Source organism: Gymnoscopelus braueri, assembly GCF_963280865.1.
Source record: "Gymnoscopelus braueri genome assembly, chromosome: 19".
NCBI lineage: Eukaryota > Metazoa > Chordata > Actinopteri > Myctophiformes > Myctophidae > Gymnoscopelus > Gymnoscopelus braueri.
The window spans coordinates 15,305,028-15,323,283 of record NC_137621.1 but is presented as its reverse complement, the minus strand read 5'-3'; the positions used below and the strand labels follow the sequence as shown (position 1 = coordinate 15,323,283).

At 43.1% G+C, this 18,256-nt stretch overlaps 1 protein-coding gene across 1 annotated transcript in view; it reads right to left on the bottom strand.

Annotated features, from left to right (window-relative positions):
* LOC308074677 (pleckstrin homology domain-containing family G member 3-like) overlaps nt 1-18,256 on the bottom strand; it is a 47,889-nt gene that overhangs the window by 26,483 nt on the left and 3,150 nt on the right. Inside the window, exon 2 of the mRNA XM_080414184.1 lies at nt 15,929-15,996. Within this exon, the coding sequence (XP_080270310.1) occupies nt 15,929-15,977 (49 nt within the window). The 5' untranslated portion in view covers nt 15,978-15,996. The remainder of the gene's footprint in view (nt 1-15,928; nt 15,997-18,256) is intronic.

Here is an 18,256-nt window from a genome sequence, read left to right as displayed (position 1 = left end):
TGGCCCATTGCCCCACATTCCATCGTCGTCCTCTACTCACTCATAATTTGTCACTTGCTCAGGTGAGAATGTCAGTGAATGTCCCCCCCCCCCCCCCCCCCACACACACACACACACACACACCCCCCGCTGGTCTGAGCGCACCACACACACGCACACGCACACAGACCGCTAGTGTGAGCGCAGCACTGTACCAGTCCACTGAGTAGCTTTGTTGAAACAGGCATTGTGGAGGAATGCAAATGACCTTGTAAACATGTGGGTGGCTGATAAGCGGAGGGCTAGCTGGCCCGCTGCGACGCAGGGCCAAGTGTTTCCATCCTGCTGCACTTTATCTGGACAAAGAGGGTGAACCTCATGATCAGCTCCAAGTCTGAATCTGTGTTGCCATGTCTGCTTATTCTAAGCGACTTGTATTTCTGTAAAGTTGCTTGTAAATATTGATAGTTGCGGGTTGCGGTTTTTGGGGCTTGTTTCTAAAGTTTGGTTGCTTATTTGGGCTTTCTTTCTAAATGTTGTTTAAACCAGTGGTTCTCAAACATTTTCATGTCAAGGACCCCCAAATGAATATACAATTGTCCAGAGACCACCATCTGAAAAGATTTTGTGCCAGCCTGGGACCGCCATACAAGATGTGTGTATTTAAAATGTTTCCGAAATATTACAAATGTGTCAATCTTTTTTTTGGTGAAAATAGCAGATCTGTAAGCTCACACATCTCTGAGCTTGTAGATCGGCTATTTTCAAATAGTTGTGTGTGTGTGCGCTCATATGGCCCGTAGTCGCTTCTTTTGGGCTTGTTCTCATAGATCTGGCAACACTGGTCTGAATCCTCATACTGTATAGCAGTGATTCCCAAACAATGGGCTCAGGACCCTACCCATACATATCCCTTGTTTCCTACAAAACAAATGTTTTAATTATTACTTCAAAAGATTTTCACAAATGTTCAAAATATGTACAAGCTGTACGAGCTTGCAAAAATGTACAAGCTCACAAGCCGTCGCATCGCAAAACAGCTATTTTTACTATTAAACAGGGCTTAAGTGCTTCATTAATAATGTATAACATTTGGGTCCCGGGAAGACCCAAAAGATTTCTCTTTTGGGTCTCGAGCTAAAAAGTTTGGGTAACACTGCTGCATAGCCATTTACCAACAGAGAAGAAGAAATATGTTGTTGTTCCCCTCTAGTCTACACCAAATCTTTTAGCCTGAAAATAGTGGATCTACAAGCTCACAATGCGCCGCAACGCGTTTTGTAAGCTTGTACATCTTTTTTTGCAGACATTTTTGCCAAATGTTCACCACCCCAGAATAGGGATGCTAAGGTTGATGTTGTGGAAAACATTCCAATCGGACAACAAGCAGATGTGTTGCCCGGTGCCACTTAGCCCTGTCAGCATCTGCCAACAGTTATCCCTGATCCCCGAGGGATCCGCTGGCACTGCCCTGTTCATTACATTGAACCCCCCCCCCCCAAACGTGCTTTAAACCGAAGCATAACATTCTGCCATGCTCAAACAACATTCCATTTACTGACAACACTTTTAAATTGGATTAATTAGTAATAATCAGGGCGCCCCGCTAGCTGGGCGGTTCGGCCGCATCCCACATGTAAGTAGTAAATGCTCCAAGCAGCCAGTCTCTGGTGGCATAAAATGCCCCAAAATAAGATTTAAAAGAACCATTTTATACTTTGTGATATGGCAGTGTCAAGCTAAAATAGCCTATTTACTCACATCGCATCGTGACATGTTGTGATCTTGTAGATCTGTTATTTTAGCAATTTTTGCAAATCTTGTGTTCATGTTTGCCTAGATCTCCTTAAAAAAATCTCAATATTTAAAGGACCCAGTTCCATTAGAGAAACGTCATCTCTCATCCATTCTACCGATGCCATGGGTTTTTGCCAATAAGCATAAAGAACAGCTGCTCCGCTGTCTTTCTACCAGTGTAGGGAAGAGAGAACAAATGACTTCAAGCCAATACACGTGTCTTGCTCATAGTCAAAACAGAACATCTCCTCACAGGTGCATACATTCTTAGCGTGCTTCAGAGTCGTGCACACACACACCCTATCATTTCATCTCGCAGGTTTCAAAAGGGTGATAACCGCGTGTCAAACCCATAATCGGTGCCTTTTAACACTTTAAATGGGAGATATTTGGGCAATGCACAAAATGCCACGCACATCACAGGAGAGTTGCTAAGCAACGACGGCAAAGCAGACAGCTGATGTACAGGAGAGGGTAGTGGTGGAAGTACTCTGATTTCTTACGTAAGTAAAAGTAGCAATACCACAATATAAAAATACAGTTAGCTTGCAGATTGGCTACTTTCAAAGTATAAAATAGGGCTTAAGTGGTTAATGCTTAATTTGTATTCTTAATCTGAATCTGCTAAATAACTCTTACTAAAGATGTCAAATAACTGTAGTGGAGTAGAAAGTTTTTTTTTTAAAAGGCCACTGAGGTGTAGTGGAGAAGAAGTTTAAAGAAAACGGAAATACTTAAGTAAATGTACCTCAAATGTGTTCTTAAGTACAGCTCCGAGTTAATGTACTTAGTTACTTTCCACCACTGATAGAGGGGTTATGTTTTTATCTCCATGCAGATAGATGGGACATGTGTGGGCAAGAACCAGTACACGTGAGGACGGATGGTGACCCAATGCATCTATGCCTTGTTGCAATGGTAGAGAGGACAAAGGTGCAAAATGTTCTTGCATGTCACCTAAGAGTGGGTGACAGTCACTGTCTGACATAGATTTTAAAAACTTTCCATAATCCTTTGGAAGTGTGGATTTGCAAGAATATTTGCATTTATTTATGAATAGCTCCTGGTCCTTCCTTATCAGCCCGTCTATCCCTACAAGTGCTGCAGGAGAGTTTGGAAAGGAAATGTTCATGAGAGCTACTAAGTACATGTTCCAAAATACTAAAATATCATCCATAGCCAAGTTGTGGATTCAAATATCCACAAACCACAATTTCAGGCAAACACAACACCCCTATTTGTTTCAACCCAGCATGTAATCATTAACTCAAAGACATAACCATTAACCAAGTCAAGGTGAGGGAGATAGTATAGTATTTAGAGACTACACGTCAGACACCACATTAACCTCAATAACTCAACAACAGAGCTTTGAAAGTCAACTTTTTATACTATATAGTGTAACAGCTTAAATGCTTATAGGATAAGCTTCATATTGTATGAATGATGTTGCTAAAAGAAAAAAAGCATGTTAGAAATTCCAGACAGTATTCCCTCTCAACCCCTCATTGCAATTCTTCAAATTCCAGCTTGCCGCCTGTTAAGCGCAGGTTAACATTACAGACCTCTGCTTCTTCTCTTTGTTGCTTCCCCGAATCCACGAGCCCCTGGGAAGTGGTTGGCTTTAATGGAGCGTTGCTATAGGCTACTGCAGTGATTCCCAAACAATGGGACGGGACCCATTTTTGGGTCACGGACTCTGCTTTTATGGGTCGAGAGTAAGTATCCCTTTTATTTTACATTTCCTACAACATTTATTTTATTATTATTTCAAAACATTTTCAGAAGAAATTAAATTAATCTCAAATATTTTTCAAAAGAATTACTGAAATGTAAAAGGTTCTATGAAATGAAAAAAACAACAACTGCAAATACTTTGTGGTTAATTCATATATGTATTCTTGTAAGGTTGGGTCCCAGGCTACTGCGACACTTCCGGCGCCCGACCGGAAGTGTCGCAAAAGTGCGACTTACGGTGGAATGCATAGTGTTCTAACACTAAACACACAAAAAAAAGCTATTAAAATACGCGATTTAGAACTGCGGCGGACCCGTTATGACATTTCTGTACTGTACCACTCGATATCATATCATAAGAAAGGTAGGAAACCCGTCGGGCGAAATTCTCCTTTAACTGTGCGATCAATGCAGTTTTCCAAACGAAATGGTGTCACGTAATCTGATTTATTAGACCCCAAAGTCTGGAAGCATTCTCTCTCAATGGGGAAACATGTCAGCGTGATGGAATAGCCTGGGTGATTTAGTGTGAACGCTTCAGTCTCAGGGTAGAAGGATAGAGCTGTGTTTTCATAGCCGGCGGCAGGTAAGACTGTTCACCCACAGAAGGGGGGTGGGGGTGGGGGGGCTTGATGATGTAAAGTCTAGGATTGTTTCCACTCCAGGCTCGAGTTATCCGACAACTGACAACACAGACGGCTGATATATTCGTCTGACGATGACATCATGGTTATATGCAGCGTGTTCCCTAATAAGGCAGTGGCAGCAGAGGTATAGAAACGGAGGCTCTGAAATGAACACCTCTCAGCACCTACTTATTAGTCTCTCTCTCTCGGAGGCAACAGTTCCTTGTAAATGACAGTGATTTCTTATCATAGACTGCCTATTAGGCGTTTGTGTGTCATGGATACAAAAGACTTCCTGTCTGTATTATGGAAAAACGTATAACCCATGTAATGACGATATTTGCATGTCTTAGGCAATGACAGGAGAGTAGCAAATACATGACAATATTCCTCCACCGTCACGTTCTTTGGAATACAAAAAGACACCTCATTTCCTGTGAGGAAGTAAGTGTTCCCGCCACTGCAATGCACTTTTTACCACCCTGAGTTGTTCCTCTGTGTCTCAGGTGCAGTTAGTCCAATAATGCTGAACTCATAGTATAGTAACAAATAGGCTACAGTGTGCTTCTCAAACTTTTTAATATCAAGGACCACCAGTTTGGCATGCGTTAGGTCAGTGGTCACTGGTTCCCAAACTTTTTAGCTCGAGACCCAAAAGAGAAATTAGACATTTGCCCGAGACCCAAACTAGTGAAAATAACAGATCTCACTCACAAACGTGGCACGAAGCGACGCGTTGTGAGCTTGTAGATCTACTATTTTCTGCTATTTTCACTCCCCGTCTTTCACTACTTTTTAAATGTTTTTTTTATTTATTTATGGAAATGATTTGATTTATTTAAGTTTATTCATGTGAAATATGTTGGAATTCAATTAATTGATGAAAAGTGTAAAAAGAAATGGGGGGGGGGGGGGGGGGAATGGAAAACACAAAAAGGGGACATTTACTCGCGACCCATAAAAATTGCTCTACGAAACCCCCCAGAATTCTCAGAGTTCCAGATATGTATAGTGGTCCATTCGGTTCCTAACTATCGATCATTTAGCTAGGGACCCCCTGGAACCCCCTAAAGGACCCGCCTGGGGGTCCCCAGACACCACTTTTTGAGAAGCACTGGGCTACACGACGTCGGTCACATATTACACCAGTGTTGGCTGCTCTACACTGGCAGTGTTTACCCATTGAATGTAGAATCGATTTTTTAAATCCTTTTAAGCACCTATAAAGCACTACACAGCCTGGCCTCTACATCTCACTGCTTCCACTTGCCAATGTGAGATCTGTCCCAAAAACTCTAGACTCAAAACTAAGGGTGATCAAGCTTTTGCAGTGGCTGCTCCAACTCTCTGAAACCATCTGACCGTAGTTTAAAAAACCGCAGTCAGTTGACTATTATAAGCACTTTGTTTTATGATGTTTGTTTTTCCTTCTATGTGGTTTTTAATGTTTTTTATATTGTTTTTTTTACTTTTATTCTTCTTTATGTATGTGAAGTGTTTTCTCATTGTACAGCACCTTGTAACTATTTTTTTAAAAGCACTTTCTAATTAAAGTTTACTTACTTCTCTGACAAAACCATAAGCCACAACACGTAGCCACAGTATGACGTTCAGTGTGGGTTGCAACACATGTTGTTCTTGCGAATAACGTCTAACCGATCAGTTCATGCAAACTAGATTCAGATCCTGATGCAAACTCTACTCCACATGTCTGCCCAGGTAAAATAGCTGGCATGGGACAGTTTTATTATCGCCACGCTCTCAACAGCATGGAAACATAAAAATTGCAGCATAATAAAGTAGACTTAGGCAAAACAAAATACCAATTTAGATTTAGTGAGAAACAAACATGACACAACTTAAGGTGTATTGGTAACAATAACACATGTCACGTTCAAAAACAGCACCGTAGGAATGGTTTAAAAGAATGACTTCTCTCTCTTGTCACCAAGTATAAATGATAATGCTTATGCTATGATCAGACTGGCAGCCCAAATCACATTTTTGGCCAATCCAGATCTGAATCAGGTTGGTTTTAGCAAGTCTGATCAGCAGAAAACAACACAGAAACTGATCTTTTGTGAATCAGATTTCAACCACATTCCTAGCCTTGTTCAGACTGCATAAAACCAACCCGACTCCAATGTCCAATCTGGTAAGAAATCAGATTTAGGCTGCCAGTCTGAACAAGGCCTAATGTGTCTCTCTGGCCCTACCTTAACCCATTATGACCTGAGGCTGATTCTACAAATGTCTTCCAAATCGGTTTAAAACATCTAAAACGGTTTTCTGAAAAACGTATGTTGCTATATCAGTGGTTCTGAAACTTTTTCATATCAACGACCCCTAAAATTAAATGTATTTGGCCGCCGACCCCCATCTCAAAATATTCTGTTCCAGGGACCCCCAGAAGCAAAGTTTGAGTTAAAAAAGTTTGCTTAAAAAATATATATATATTTCAAAGATTTGCAAAAATGATTTAAAAAAAAAACAACAGATCTACAATCATGAGCTCATGAGCTTGTATATCTGCTATTTTTGAATAGCCAACTAATGTGCTATATATATAGCTCAAATCTCAAATGACAGATGTTTTCCCGGTTTTAATGGGTTAAACATTAACCCATTAAAACCGGGAAAGCAATGATGAAATTGTTCCACCCTGCTAAGGAGCTTGATAGAACATGAGGTGAGAACTTCCAGTCAACCTCTCAACCTATGAGTCCTCCTCTCTGAGCTCAACAATGTTGTTCAACTCATCTCCAATCTTGCCAATCTCTGTGATGCAATGTTTAATAATGATGGAAAGTACCAGTAGATGACTAGATGTGCTGTCCTCACAACTGGTACGAGGCACACCCATATGACTGTCCTCTACCTGCAGTTACTAGTTAGCACCCGATCTCACGCCTGCTCGTGCATCAGCAACAACACATTTCTAAACTATACAGCTTTTATTTTCTGATATATTTTTCGATCGTACCTGGGACCTCCAGGACCTCCAGAGTCCTAGGCGGGCTCGCTAACCAAAAAAGTTGGATTTGATGCTTCACCATCACCAGCGTCTGTTTGTTTGTCACAGTGATAACAGGTTTTTTGATTTGGATCAAACTTGGAGTTGAGTTGGGTTTAGTTCAAGGCCTACACTTCTGTTTTTGTCACAAATCAGTCAAAAGCTTAAGGTCACACAAGACAATGTCAAAGTTTAACCACTTTGAACCTGACGTTCCTATTCTGGGCATGTCATTACAGGCAAAAACATTCTAAGATCTTTAACAAATTACGCACATTTCGAAACATTCTAAAATAGCTGACAACATCGCATGGGGCATGCGATGTCATGCGGCTACTTTCACTATTCGTCGCACAACAAAGTAAACAGGGCTCTCATGTGGTTAACCCTATGCTTATGCATAGCGTGTGGCTTGGGTGCAGCATCTCTAGTTCTACTGAGGGGCCTTTGTTTTCCAAGCAAATAAGGGTCAAGGTTAGAGGAACCAACGCGCCTACGACAACATCTACCATGCAAAGTGGTACATAGAATTTAGTGTATTTCCTCTCTCCACACTGGGCGAGTGACAGCAGACAGGAGAGGCCAGTCTGAAGCTCCATTCATACCTCATCGCACGACGGTGTCGTGCAGCGAAAATAGGAGACGTACAACCTCGAAACGTGTCATGGACGTGATGCGTTGTTGAGCTTGTAGTTTTCACCGTGCGACACGGTCGTGCGACGGAGCATAAACTAGGCTTGAAACACACCACTGCCATTCTGAGTGTGCTTATTTGAATCCAAGACATAATTCCTTTTCCAGCGTGGACACCAGTGGTGGAAAAAGTCCTGCATTTTTTTACTTAAGTAAAAGTATCAATACTGCAATGTTTTACAAGTAAAAGTCCGGAATTCAAATTTTACTTGAGTAAAAGTACAAAAGTATTGGTATCAAAATGCCCTTAAAGTACAAAAAGTAGAAAATACTCATTATGCAAAATGTCCCATTTCACAAGTTTTGAAATGTATAAAATAATAATAAAAATCTTTTGAAAATAGCAGATTGTAGATCGGCTATTTTCAAATGGCCGAAATTTATATAGGGCTGAAGTGGTCAATGTAACATTAATAATCAAAATCTACAAAGTAACTAGTAACTAAAGTTTTCAAATAATTGTAATGGAGTAAAAGTACAATATTTGCCTCTGAGATGTAGTGAAGTAGTAAGTAAAAGTACTGAAAATTGGAAATACTCCAGTAAAGTAAAAGTACAAAAAAAAATACTTAAATACAGTACTTGAGTACATGTACTTAGTTACTTTCCACCACTGGTGGACACAAACCACAGCGATAAGCGACTGCAGCTTGTACGGACTCGGAGGAAGGGGAGACCTAACCCTACAGCGACGACAAGCCTTTACCTGCCTTGCACTTTCACCCTTCAGGGTACATTATTCACGCTGACTCATGAATCAAAAAGGTCATGACAGCTCACAGTGAGTCACATCTAAGAGACGACACCATTGTGTTGCGTCCTGCCCACCAGGCAGACACTGGCTTGATGTTACAATAATGATGAATATATGCCTGGAAACAATAAAAAGACTCTTACACCTTGTTGACTCACAACATTAATAAAAGTTTGGTCAACAGAGATGCCATGCAGCATGCATCATTGCTGTGCATGGCACGCAAAAGGCCCTCCTGATAACCCACTGCTGTTCACTTCAGACACAAAACCAAATTCTACAAGACATTACTGGGAATGATGTGTCTACAACACAAACACTAGTCTCTTCATCAGGATTTATGTCTCCAATAAAAACGCTCTCTAGTCTACACGTCCCTGACAGACAAAATAAAATAAAAATGAAATAAAAATCACGTCACCGCCGGGACATTCCTGGCGTCCACGCATCTGGTTCTCTTTACTGTGTGCTTTCTCACAGAGTCACCATCTTGTGGAGATTCCCCACCGCCGGCCATAAACACAACTTTCTCCTTCCACATTAAAGCCCCGATTTATACTTTGTCGCATGACGGTGTCGCATGGATGAAATAGCAATAGCCGATCTAAAAACTATAGCGACGGGTCACCTCGTACTGTGAATTACGCATTAATGCAAACAAGAAGCTGGAAAATCCTAGCCTCTAATTGGCTGATGGTAATTGGCACTTTCTTGTGCGTTATTGCCATTCACGTTTGCAGGCCAAGCGGGGGATGGGGTGGGCGGGCTGGGGGGGGGATTCTCGCAGCTTATCAAAGCAGCCGTTAATCAGCTCACTCATCATCTCAGAGCCAAGGGGACCCGGCGTTAAACTGTTTTCCTTAGGGATAAAGAAGGAATCATGTTTTGCACCACATCTCAATAAAGCTTTCCTGATTCCCTCAAGATCCCTTTTGAACTTCCTTCACCCCATACACCCACCCCCACTGGCTCTCGACACCTCCCCACCCGCGGAGGTTGATTTAGGATGGAGAGAGGGAGGGAGAGAGAGGGGGGTCCAAATTGAACTGAATTTAAATTGAATTGAGAGAGAGAGAGCGAGAGAGAGAGCGAGAGAGAGAGCGAGAGAGAGCGAGAGAGCGTGAGACACAGACAGACAGACAGACAGAGAGAGAGAGAGAGAGAGAGAAAGAGAGGTGAGGTGAGGTGGGGGCAGTATGTAGTTTATCCCCTTGGGAAAGGCTCCGGTGAATGGCTGCCCCTCAGGAGTGCAGGAGGCACATGCACAGAGGGAGACCCAGAGGATTAGGGTTCGAGTCTCTGCAGACCATTATCACGCAGCGTGAAACACAACAATAAGGACAACAACTGATGCCCCCCACCGCCCCTACAGGCAGTGGAGGATGAGCCCCCCACCGCCCCTACAGGCAGTGGAGGATGAGCCCCCCACCGCCCCTACAGGCAGTGGAGGACGAGGCATTTTGAAAGTTACTGCTTCAGACAACTCTGTGACTGGATTTTGTTTTAGCGACACCTCCCTTTGACCTTGCGAGGACCTTTATATACCATGTTAAACCACTTAAACCCTAACGACCCTATTCTGGGGGCGAGCATTCACCGAAAATAGCCAATCTACAAGCTCACACCACTTGTAGACTGGCTGTTTTCGGCAAAGAGATTGCTGTTGAGGGAAGAAATTGGATGATCAAGTTTAGAGCCCTGGGGGACTCTGGTCAACTAGTCTATAGGGTTTAAGTGGTTAATAGTTAACACGAAGGTCAGTAAATAAACCACTGTGGACAAACAGGGACTAAGCACACATACATGTTGGACTTGCATTCCACACAGACAGACAAGGTCAAAATATTGTGCTGGGAAGTTTGGGGGGAAATTCCTCTGTTCAAAAGTGAAAGTACAGTATGATTGATGTGGTTTAAAATTGCAACTCAAATTATTGTATTTGGTTAAACAAGCACACAGCATTTTTGTTAGATCTGTGTCATATGAATGTAAAACTGGACCATATACTGTACATCACAGACTCATTTTTAAATCGCTAAATTGCATGATCAGCCTGAGCGGAAATTAACCTAAATTTGATGCTTAAATGATTGTTTAGACATAACATTTGCGATAGTTGTGTGTAGCCATGGGTTTGGTGTGGTTACGGTCAGGGTAAGTGTCTGGGAGCTCAATGAGATTGTGTGACCTCCAACTCCCAGGATTGGAGCTTGTAGAAATTGGTTATCAGTCGAGTTCAGAAGCCATGACCTAAAAGATTTCCCTGTGAATTACTATAGTGGCTGCTGAACTGTAATCTAAATCTTATCATAAAACATAGACATGACAGAATATGTTTAAGCACCAGGAAGATTGTAGGACTCAAACTTGTAATTTACACTGATAAAAGACCAGATTTGATGAAGGGCAAAACTTTTTTAGTTTTTTTTACACCTTTCAAAGAAGCTGAGTCAATCACTGCAATAAAGACAGGTTCGGGATCCCTCCGAAAGTACCTGTAAAGATAAAGCTACTCAAAAGGCTCACTTTTAATCCTGTGAACTTCTTTTGTGCCCTGCTCCCGGATCTTAAAGCTTCCTGCCGGGCCCACTGACCTCAGTCCATAGGCATGTGATGATCCACTTAAGGAAGGGCCACCATTCAACACGCCTCCCCCACCAAGAGCCCTCCAGGAACCATACAGCCCCCTGTCAGACCTGGGTCTGTTCCACACTCCCACTTCCTCAGGACAACAGACACACACCCACAGATGCACGTGCTGTGCTTGCGCGCGCACACCACACACACACACACCATCTGGGGCCTGATGGAGTCCTTAGGTGTGAGTCCATTGTAGACTTTACCACCAGCCCGACAGTCCACATCCATGCGACATTCCTGTTAGCACCTCTCTGGAGGGTCCACATGCACTGATGGATGGACTGACAGCTGTGTGGAGGGCAGATGCCACAGGGGACACTGCCATCACCACACATCATGAAGCTTCTATTCATATTTACTGTGATAGGAGGAGGAGGTTGCGGAGATACAACTCCATCATCCTGCCTTCTTTTAACCAACTTTATAAATCCTTTTCATACAATAGCAGCTGTTGAGCAGAGCTAAAAGGACTCTGAAGGACAAATATCACCCCAGCAATCGAAGTTTTTTGCCAATACGGACAGGCAAGTGCCTGCGATGTCACAAGGTCACCATGAAGAGACAGAGCGAGAGTTTTTTTTTCTCCCCCCTGAGGCTATCAGAACCCTGAACAAAGACAAAACAAAAACAGCCAGGTCAAATCCGCTCAAAAGAGAGCATACATACACTGTCTTTCTCTTTGGGACATGTCACACCAACATTTCGCTGCTTGTATAAGTGAGTGACAAATAAACCGCTTTGAAACTTTGAATCTTGAATATCACCAGCAACGTCATGCAGAACAGTGCTCAGACAGTAAATTAACATGCTTCTTTCACAGAGGAGACATGTGTTGTTCTTTATGTGCCTTAACACTTAAGCTTCCACTGCAATGCAGAGGTTTAGCACCTATAATAGGGCATTCACAACTAATGATTTTTACTAGTCGACTCATTTGACCAAGTAGTAGTCGACTAGTCGAAATTTACATTAAAAAAAAAAAAAAGAAGGGGGGGGGCATTGTTTTTATGCCATCCTACTATTATATTACTATTATTATTATCCTCCTGCCCTTATTTTTATGGCGTTTTAAGGGAAGCGCTTCTGGCACAGCAGCACAGCACCACAGCAGCGTCTCCAAGGATCCCCATTGCCCAATAATAGGCTTTTATTGGGCATACTTTTGACCCCCTTTTGATAAAAAATAAAGTCAGGAGGATAATAATAACAGTAAGATTTTTTTTTTTTTTTTTCAACTATTCGACTAGTACCAACAGAGTCGACTAGTGGTTATACTAGTCGACTAGTTGGTGAAAGCCCTAGCCTATAACATACATTTGGTGCATACCATCATGGTAAATTGTGTTAACACATTGCATAACACTTGACTGCGCGTAAACAGTTACGCAACCAGCTAGGAATGAGTTTTATAGATTCAAATGAGATTCTGAGAGGCCATCTGACAGCAGCCTGTAACTAATGTGTTTAATCCACTGGAAGACTTCAATGGGAGGAATGCCATTGTACAAGGCAGTAAAATCATTTACATTGAAATAAACGGCTTTTGTGGGGAGCGCAGGAGTCGGGGGCCGAACAATGAAATGAAATACAGTGACAGTAGTTCTGTATAAATTCCACATTATTACGATACACAGATCTACCCAAACATATGCAGAACCCGGTAGGCCAGAGGTACAAATATCCAACCAACGTTTTTCTGCTACAGCATCTCTTTAAAGCAGCCAGTGACTAAAGCTACCCGGAAGTGGTTTTCAAACTTTTTGTGCACAAGGCACACCAACAAGTCAAAATCTCAAAGTCTCAAGTCAATGTATACATAGCGAAAATAGCAGATCTACAGCTATTTTGGGATTTTTTGGTGAGGAAAAAAATTAAATCGTCACCCAAAATAGGGACACCAGGTTTAAAGTGGTTATATGTTTTTTTTAGGGTAAAATAACGAATACCTTTTCGTATAGTTGTACATAACATAGGCCTAATGATCATGTGTCCCACGGCACACCTGGGCTCGTGTTGTGCCTCGACACACCGTTTGGGAAGCACCGTTACAGACCATTAAGCAGTGGAGGCGTTGCAGTGTGTGTGTGTGTGTGTGTGGGGGGGGGGGGCTCCGGTTAACAAGCTCACTCAGGGGTGCAACCATCCCTGAATCCACAACCCCTCCATGCCCACTGGTCTGGAAAAGCTGCAGTCAATGGGGATGATCCATCCATCCCACAGGACCCTCTTTAAAGCTGTACATTCTGCAGACACAGACACATTCCGTGCCCAGGGTTAAGTAGGTCAGAGGGAGCCCGTATCTATCTGCTGTGTGTTTATGTGAGCAGCAGCACGGTGCCCCGGTCCGCCTCAGGTTTTGCTGGTGGTGAATGGGTGAAGACTGGGACGGATGTCAGCTTTTGACAGATCGCAGCAGAACATGTCTCATCGTTGCGGGGTTTCAGAGGATAATTATGGTCGCACTGGTTTGCCAAGAAGTGGCTATGATCAACAAAACAAACGTTTTCAACCAGAGGACGCTAAAATCTAAAATGACACAGATGCTTTCCCGGTTTTAATGGGTTAATACCAATTTAGCAGATTCACATTTAGAGTAAAGTTCAAATGAAAAGGCTAAGGCTAAGCTTTCAATGAGGTAGGTATGAAAAGGGGGGGAAAAACAAAAAATCTTCACGTATGATTCTACATTACAACCTATGTCAGGTGAGTGCATCAGGTAGCAGCGCTAAAATGTTTACATCGTGCCAGCCTTCATGTAACGCACGGTGCCATTACAAGCCTCACGCAACCCCCCTGGGTTCTGTTTCAATGGAGTGGTCACTTCATAAACCCTCGGGCTCTTGTGACTCCCTGAAGTGAACTAGATAAGTCTCTTTATTGTTTACCTTGACACAGAGCTGAGGCTTCCCCTTAACGCGTGCATTCCTCCTGCCTCTTAAACTACATCAAATCACCGCCTCATGTGGACACAGCATTCCAGCTGTCCTGAGAGTTTAAAGCTGCATTCCATAACTATTTTTTTAGTGAATGAAACTTTACTTTGACCAATATGTAAGGTAGAGCATGTACATTGGTTGGTTGTATTTGGTCTCCCTGCTCTTCTATTGGGAAATTTAGAAGAAGTTCCACTTCTGGTACGACCAGAAGTGGAACTTCCTGGAGGTCAAAATGCAATCTCTCTCTCCTGAGCAAGATCAGACATGCTCTATTAATTAGCTCAGTGGTAGAAATGTGTGCACTCCTACAGGATACCCGGCTTTGAATCCCGGGTAGGGCATTCATCTTACAGACTGCAGCTTTAACCAACACCCACCCAACTGGTCCACAAACAAACCAATCCAAAAAATGTCTCAGCTACAAGCGGGTCTTCTTCAGTAAAGAGATGTTAGGTGGTTTGAGTTTGGAAACGAGCTGTGAAAACATGCAGTCTGAGAAGCTATGCGACCTTTCGACGGACGGAGAAACACAAATCTTCACGAGGGCGGCACACGTTTCCCCCCCCCCCCAGCCAAAGGCCTCTTTTGGCCACGGCTGAACCAAAGGGACGGGCGGAAAAGAAAAAGGGAACCATTGACACATCGGTATTCTCCAGCCAAAGTGGAAGTCAAGCGCCAAATGTGTTCAGTAGAGAGAAGGGCCAGAGAGAGAGAGAGAGGAAGGGGTGGTGGTGGTGGTGGGGGTAGAGAGGCACAATGTGGACATGCAGATACAAAGAGGCACTGTGTCAATGCTGCAGTGGACTCTGACACTGAAGATAATGAACAGTGAAATAATATGTAATTTGAGCGAGTGCCCCCCAGCGTACAGGGAGTTGTTGCACGATGGACTTGTTGGGGATTCCAACACTTTTCTGTTTTTATGTCTGGGGTACACTGAGGTTTCAGCTGTGTAAAGTAGGGGAGGGGGAGGGGGAGGGGGGGGGGCTGGCCCACTTCCACAGCCACACAAAGAGCCTCTCTACCAGCCTAGAAGACCGTAGGAGGGACGTTCCACTTGCTCTCTGCTTCTTCCCCTTAAAAGAAACGCTGGATTTCCTCTGTACTCCCACTTCCAGCACGTTTCCACTTACCTCTGCTGGCACTTCAGCTGCTGGAATCAACATGCTGGCCACTTTTATAGCTCATATACGTCCCAAGCAAACAGTTCCATCCATGAGAAAGAACTCGCCAAAGATAATGTGTTAATGTGTGTTAACAACCCATTAAGACCTGGAACTGTGTCATTTTTAGATTTGAGCTAAAAATCATTATTTTACACTTTGGGCTATTCAAAAATAGCAGATATACAAGCTCATAGCGCGGCACCGAGTGCCGCGCTACAAGCTTGTAGATCTGCTATTTTTGAAAAATCGTGAAAATGTGTGCAAATCTTTGAATATATATATTTTCAAAGCGAACATTTTTAACTCAAATCTTTGCTTCTGGGGGTCCCTGGAACAAAATATTTTGATGGGGGTTCGCGGCCAAATACATATAATTTTGGGGGTCCTTGACATGAAAAAGATTGAGCACCACTGATATAGAAACATACGTTTTTCAGAAAACTGTTGAGATTTAGGAGACCTGCAGAATCGGCTTCAGGTCTCAATGGGTTAATGCAGGTCTGGCCGTTTCTCAGGTGTACTTGGTAAAAGGACCACAGCAAAGAGGCATGACTGTGTCCATAATCTGTGAGATAAGGGTCTCTTACCTTCCCCCATTGGGCGCTGGTGGAGAGCACGGTGCGACTCCTCTGGCATGGCACTCTGGCCTCTGGAGCTGACGGGACAAAAACAAACATTAAGCGTTCGAACAACACTTTGGCACTTCCATATCAGAGTTTACTGTACATACATTGCAGCAATATTGATCTTTCACACATATGAGTTGCGAAAGCGCCGTCACAGAAACAATGTCGCTAGTTAATAATAAAACCTATTATTAGAGGCGAGTCACAGTTCTCATGCCTTGTGCGTCATACGTTTTGGAGAGCCTTAAAAGTCCAATGCTTTCCTCAAAGCCCCCCCCCCCCAATTCCCTGAAGTGAAGTTTAACTATCCAGGTCTTATCTGCATTGAAATGGGAAATTCTTCCCATTCCACTGCTTGCATAGCTACTCGCTAGCTTGTGCTGCCAGCCAGACACATGCCGACACATAGGACCCTGGGGCCATAGGCGGTAGGCGTTTGAGACGGATCAAACCAGTGGAAGACAGTTGTGAATTGAATTGAATTACATGAGATCAATTAAAAGACCGCTACACTTAAACACTTTCAACCTGGTGTCTCTATTTCGGGCATGTCTTTATAGGCAAAAAAATATTTGAATAGAAAAAATGTGTAGATCTACAAGCTGACAATGTGTTGCAACGCGACACGTTGATGAAGGATCACTGAAATGCAACAGCTGTCCTCACAACAGTGAATGAATCCAAGAATCCCTGTAACTTTGCGCAACAATTAGATGAAAATAACATGTGCTATATTAAAATGCTTGGCATATAATAAAAAAACAGATTCCATAAGACTAAATCAAATATAGATAAGAACACGTATTATGTAACAGGCTAACACTTTCAGCAATTACTTTTGCGCTACATCGAAGGAATTTTCTCATCGTCGATCTTTCAGCGAAGGCTGAAAATGAGTTTAAAAGTTCACGCTCATCGGCTGCCTGGCACTGTCTGGCAGGCTTCTTATCTCCGCGTCCAGCCCAGTGTCACAGCAGAGCAAACCAAAGCGCTCACAGTCTGTCACGTTTTTTTTTTCTCCCTCTCTGGCCTCTTTACAGCAAATGAACACAGAGAGGACTGTGCCTGAGAACTTGTCTCCTGTGATTCCAAGTGAGCCTACAGCCTTTCAAACAGTCCCATACTCGGGCCAGGCACATCAGAGGAGAGCGGGAATTCTTGGCGGATTAGGGACGCGGGCATTGTTCCCGAGTGCACCGCTGGCCACTGTCCCGAGCCGACAGCCAGCCCAGTCCTGGACAGTGGTGGAAAGTAACTAAGTATATTTATTACTCAAGTACTGTAATTTTTAGGTACTTTTACTTTACTTGAGTATTCCCATTTATTAATACTTTATATATCTTCTCCACTACATCTTAGAGGCAAATGTTGCATGGTACTTTTTACTCCACAACAAGTTACTTTGCAGATTTAGATTATCAATACAAAACAATTGGTATTTTCTACTTTGGATATTCGAAAATAGCCAATCTACAAGGTCACAAAGCGTCGCATCACGACGTGAAAAGGTTGTATTACTTTTGAAAAATGTAAGTACTTTTACTTTGGTACTTATTAATATTCTCATGCCAATGCCATCGTACTTAAGTAAATCTGAGTACTTCTTCTGGTCTCAGACTCCAGGCCGATCCAAGCTCGCTGCCAAGGGGAGGTTTGTCAATTAAGATGCACAGGAAGAGCAAAGGCGGGGGAGGGGGGGGGGGCACTGACAGGGCTGGATGGATGTGCACGTCATGATCACTGAGCTGGTTGCCTGCAGCTGTGGACCGCACCAGAGGATGTGCGCTAAGTCAGGAGGCTCAAGTAGCCAAGGAACACAGTTATTATCATTTATCCATCTTAAACATGGGCCTAACTTGAGAGACACCATCGGTTTTCTCATTGCAACATCAAAAGAAAATACACAGAGAAGTCCAGAGTGTTAATTTAACTCTGGGAGAATTTACACTCTCAGCATTAATTTAACACTCCGAATTTTACTGTGAAGGGAAAATGTTGTCAGCCAACTGAGCCGGAGTCTTTCTTGGGCTCCGTCAATGAAGAACTACTAGAATGACATTCTTACACACTGAAGGCCTTCCCCAATTCTCCAAGTGGGGCCCATTGATTTCCAAGTGGTTTGCGGAGAGCCTGTACACACAGTGGGGAGGGTGCTGAGGTCAAAGGGCATGCTTTGAACTAGTCAAATCCCCACAACTATCCCCGCTGAATACCCAGACCAGAACTATGCTATTATCTCTCTGGACAGTGAGTGGCCAGGCGAGAAACAAGAGTTCTCAAAGGGTCGAC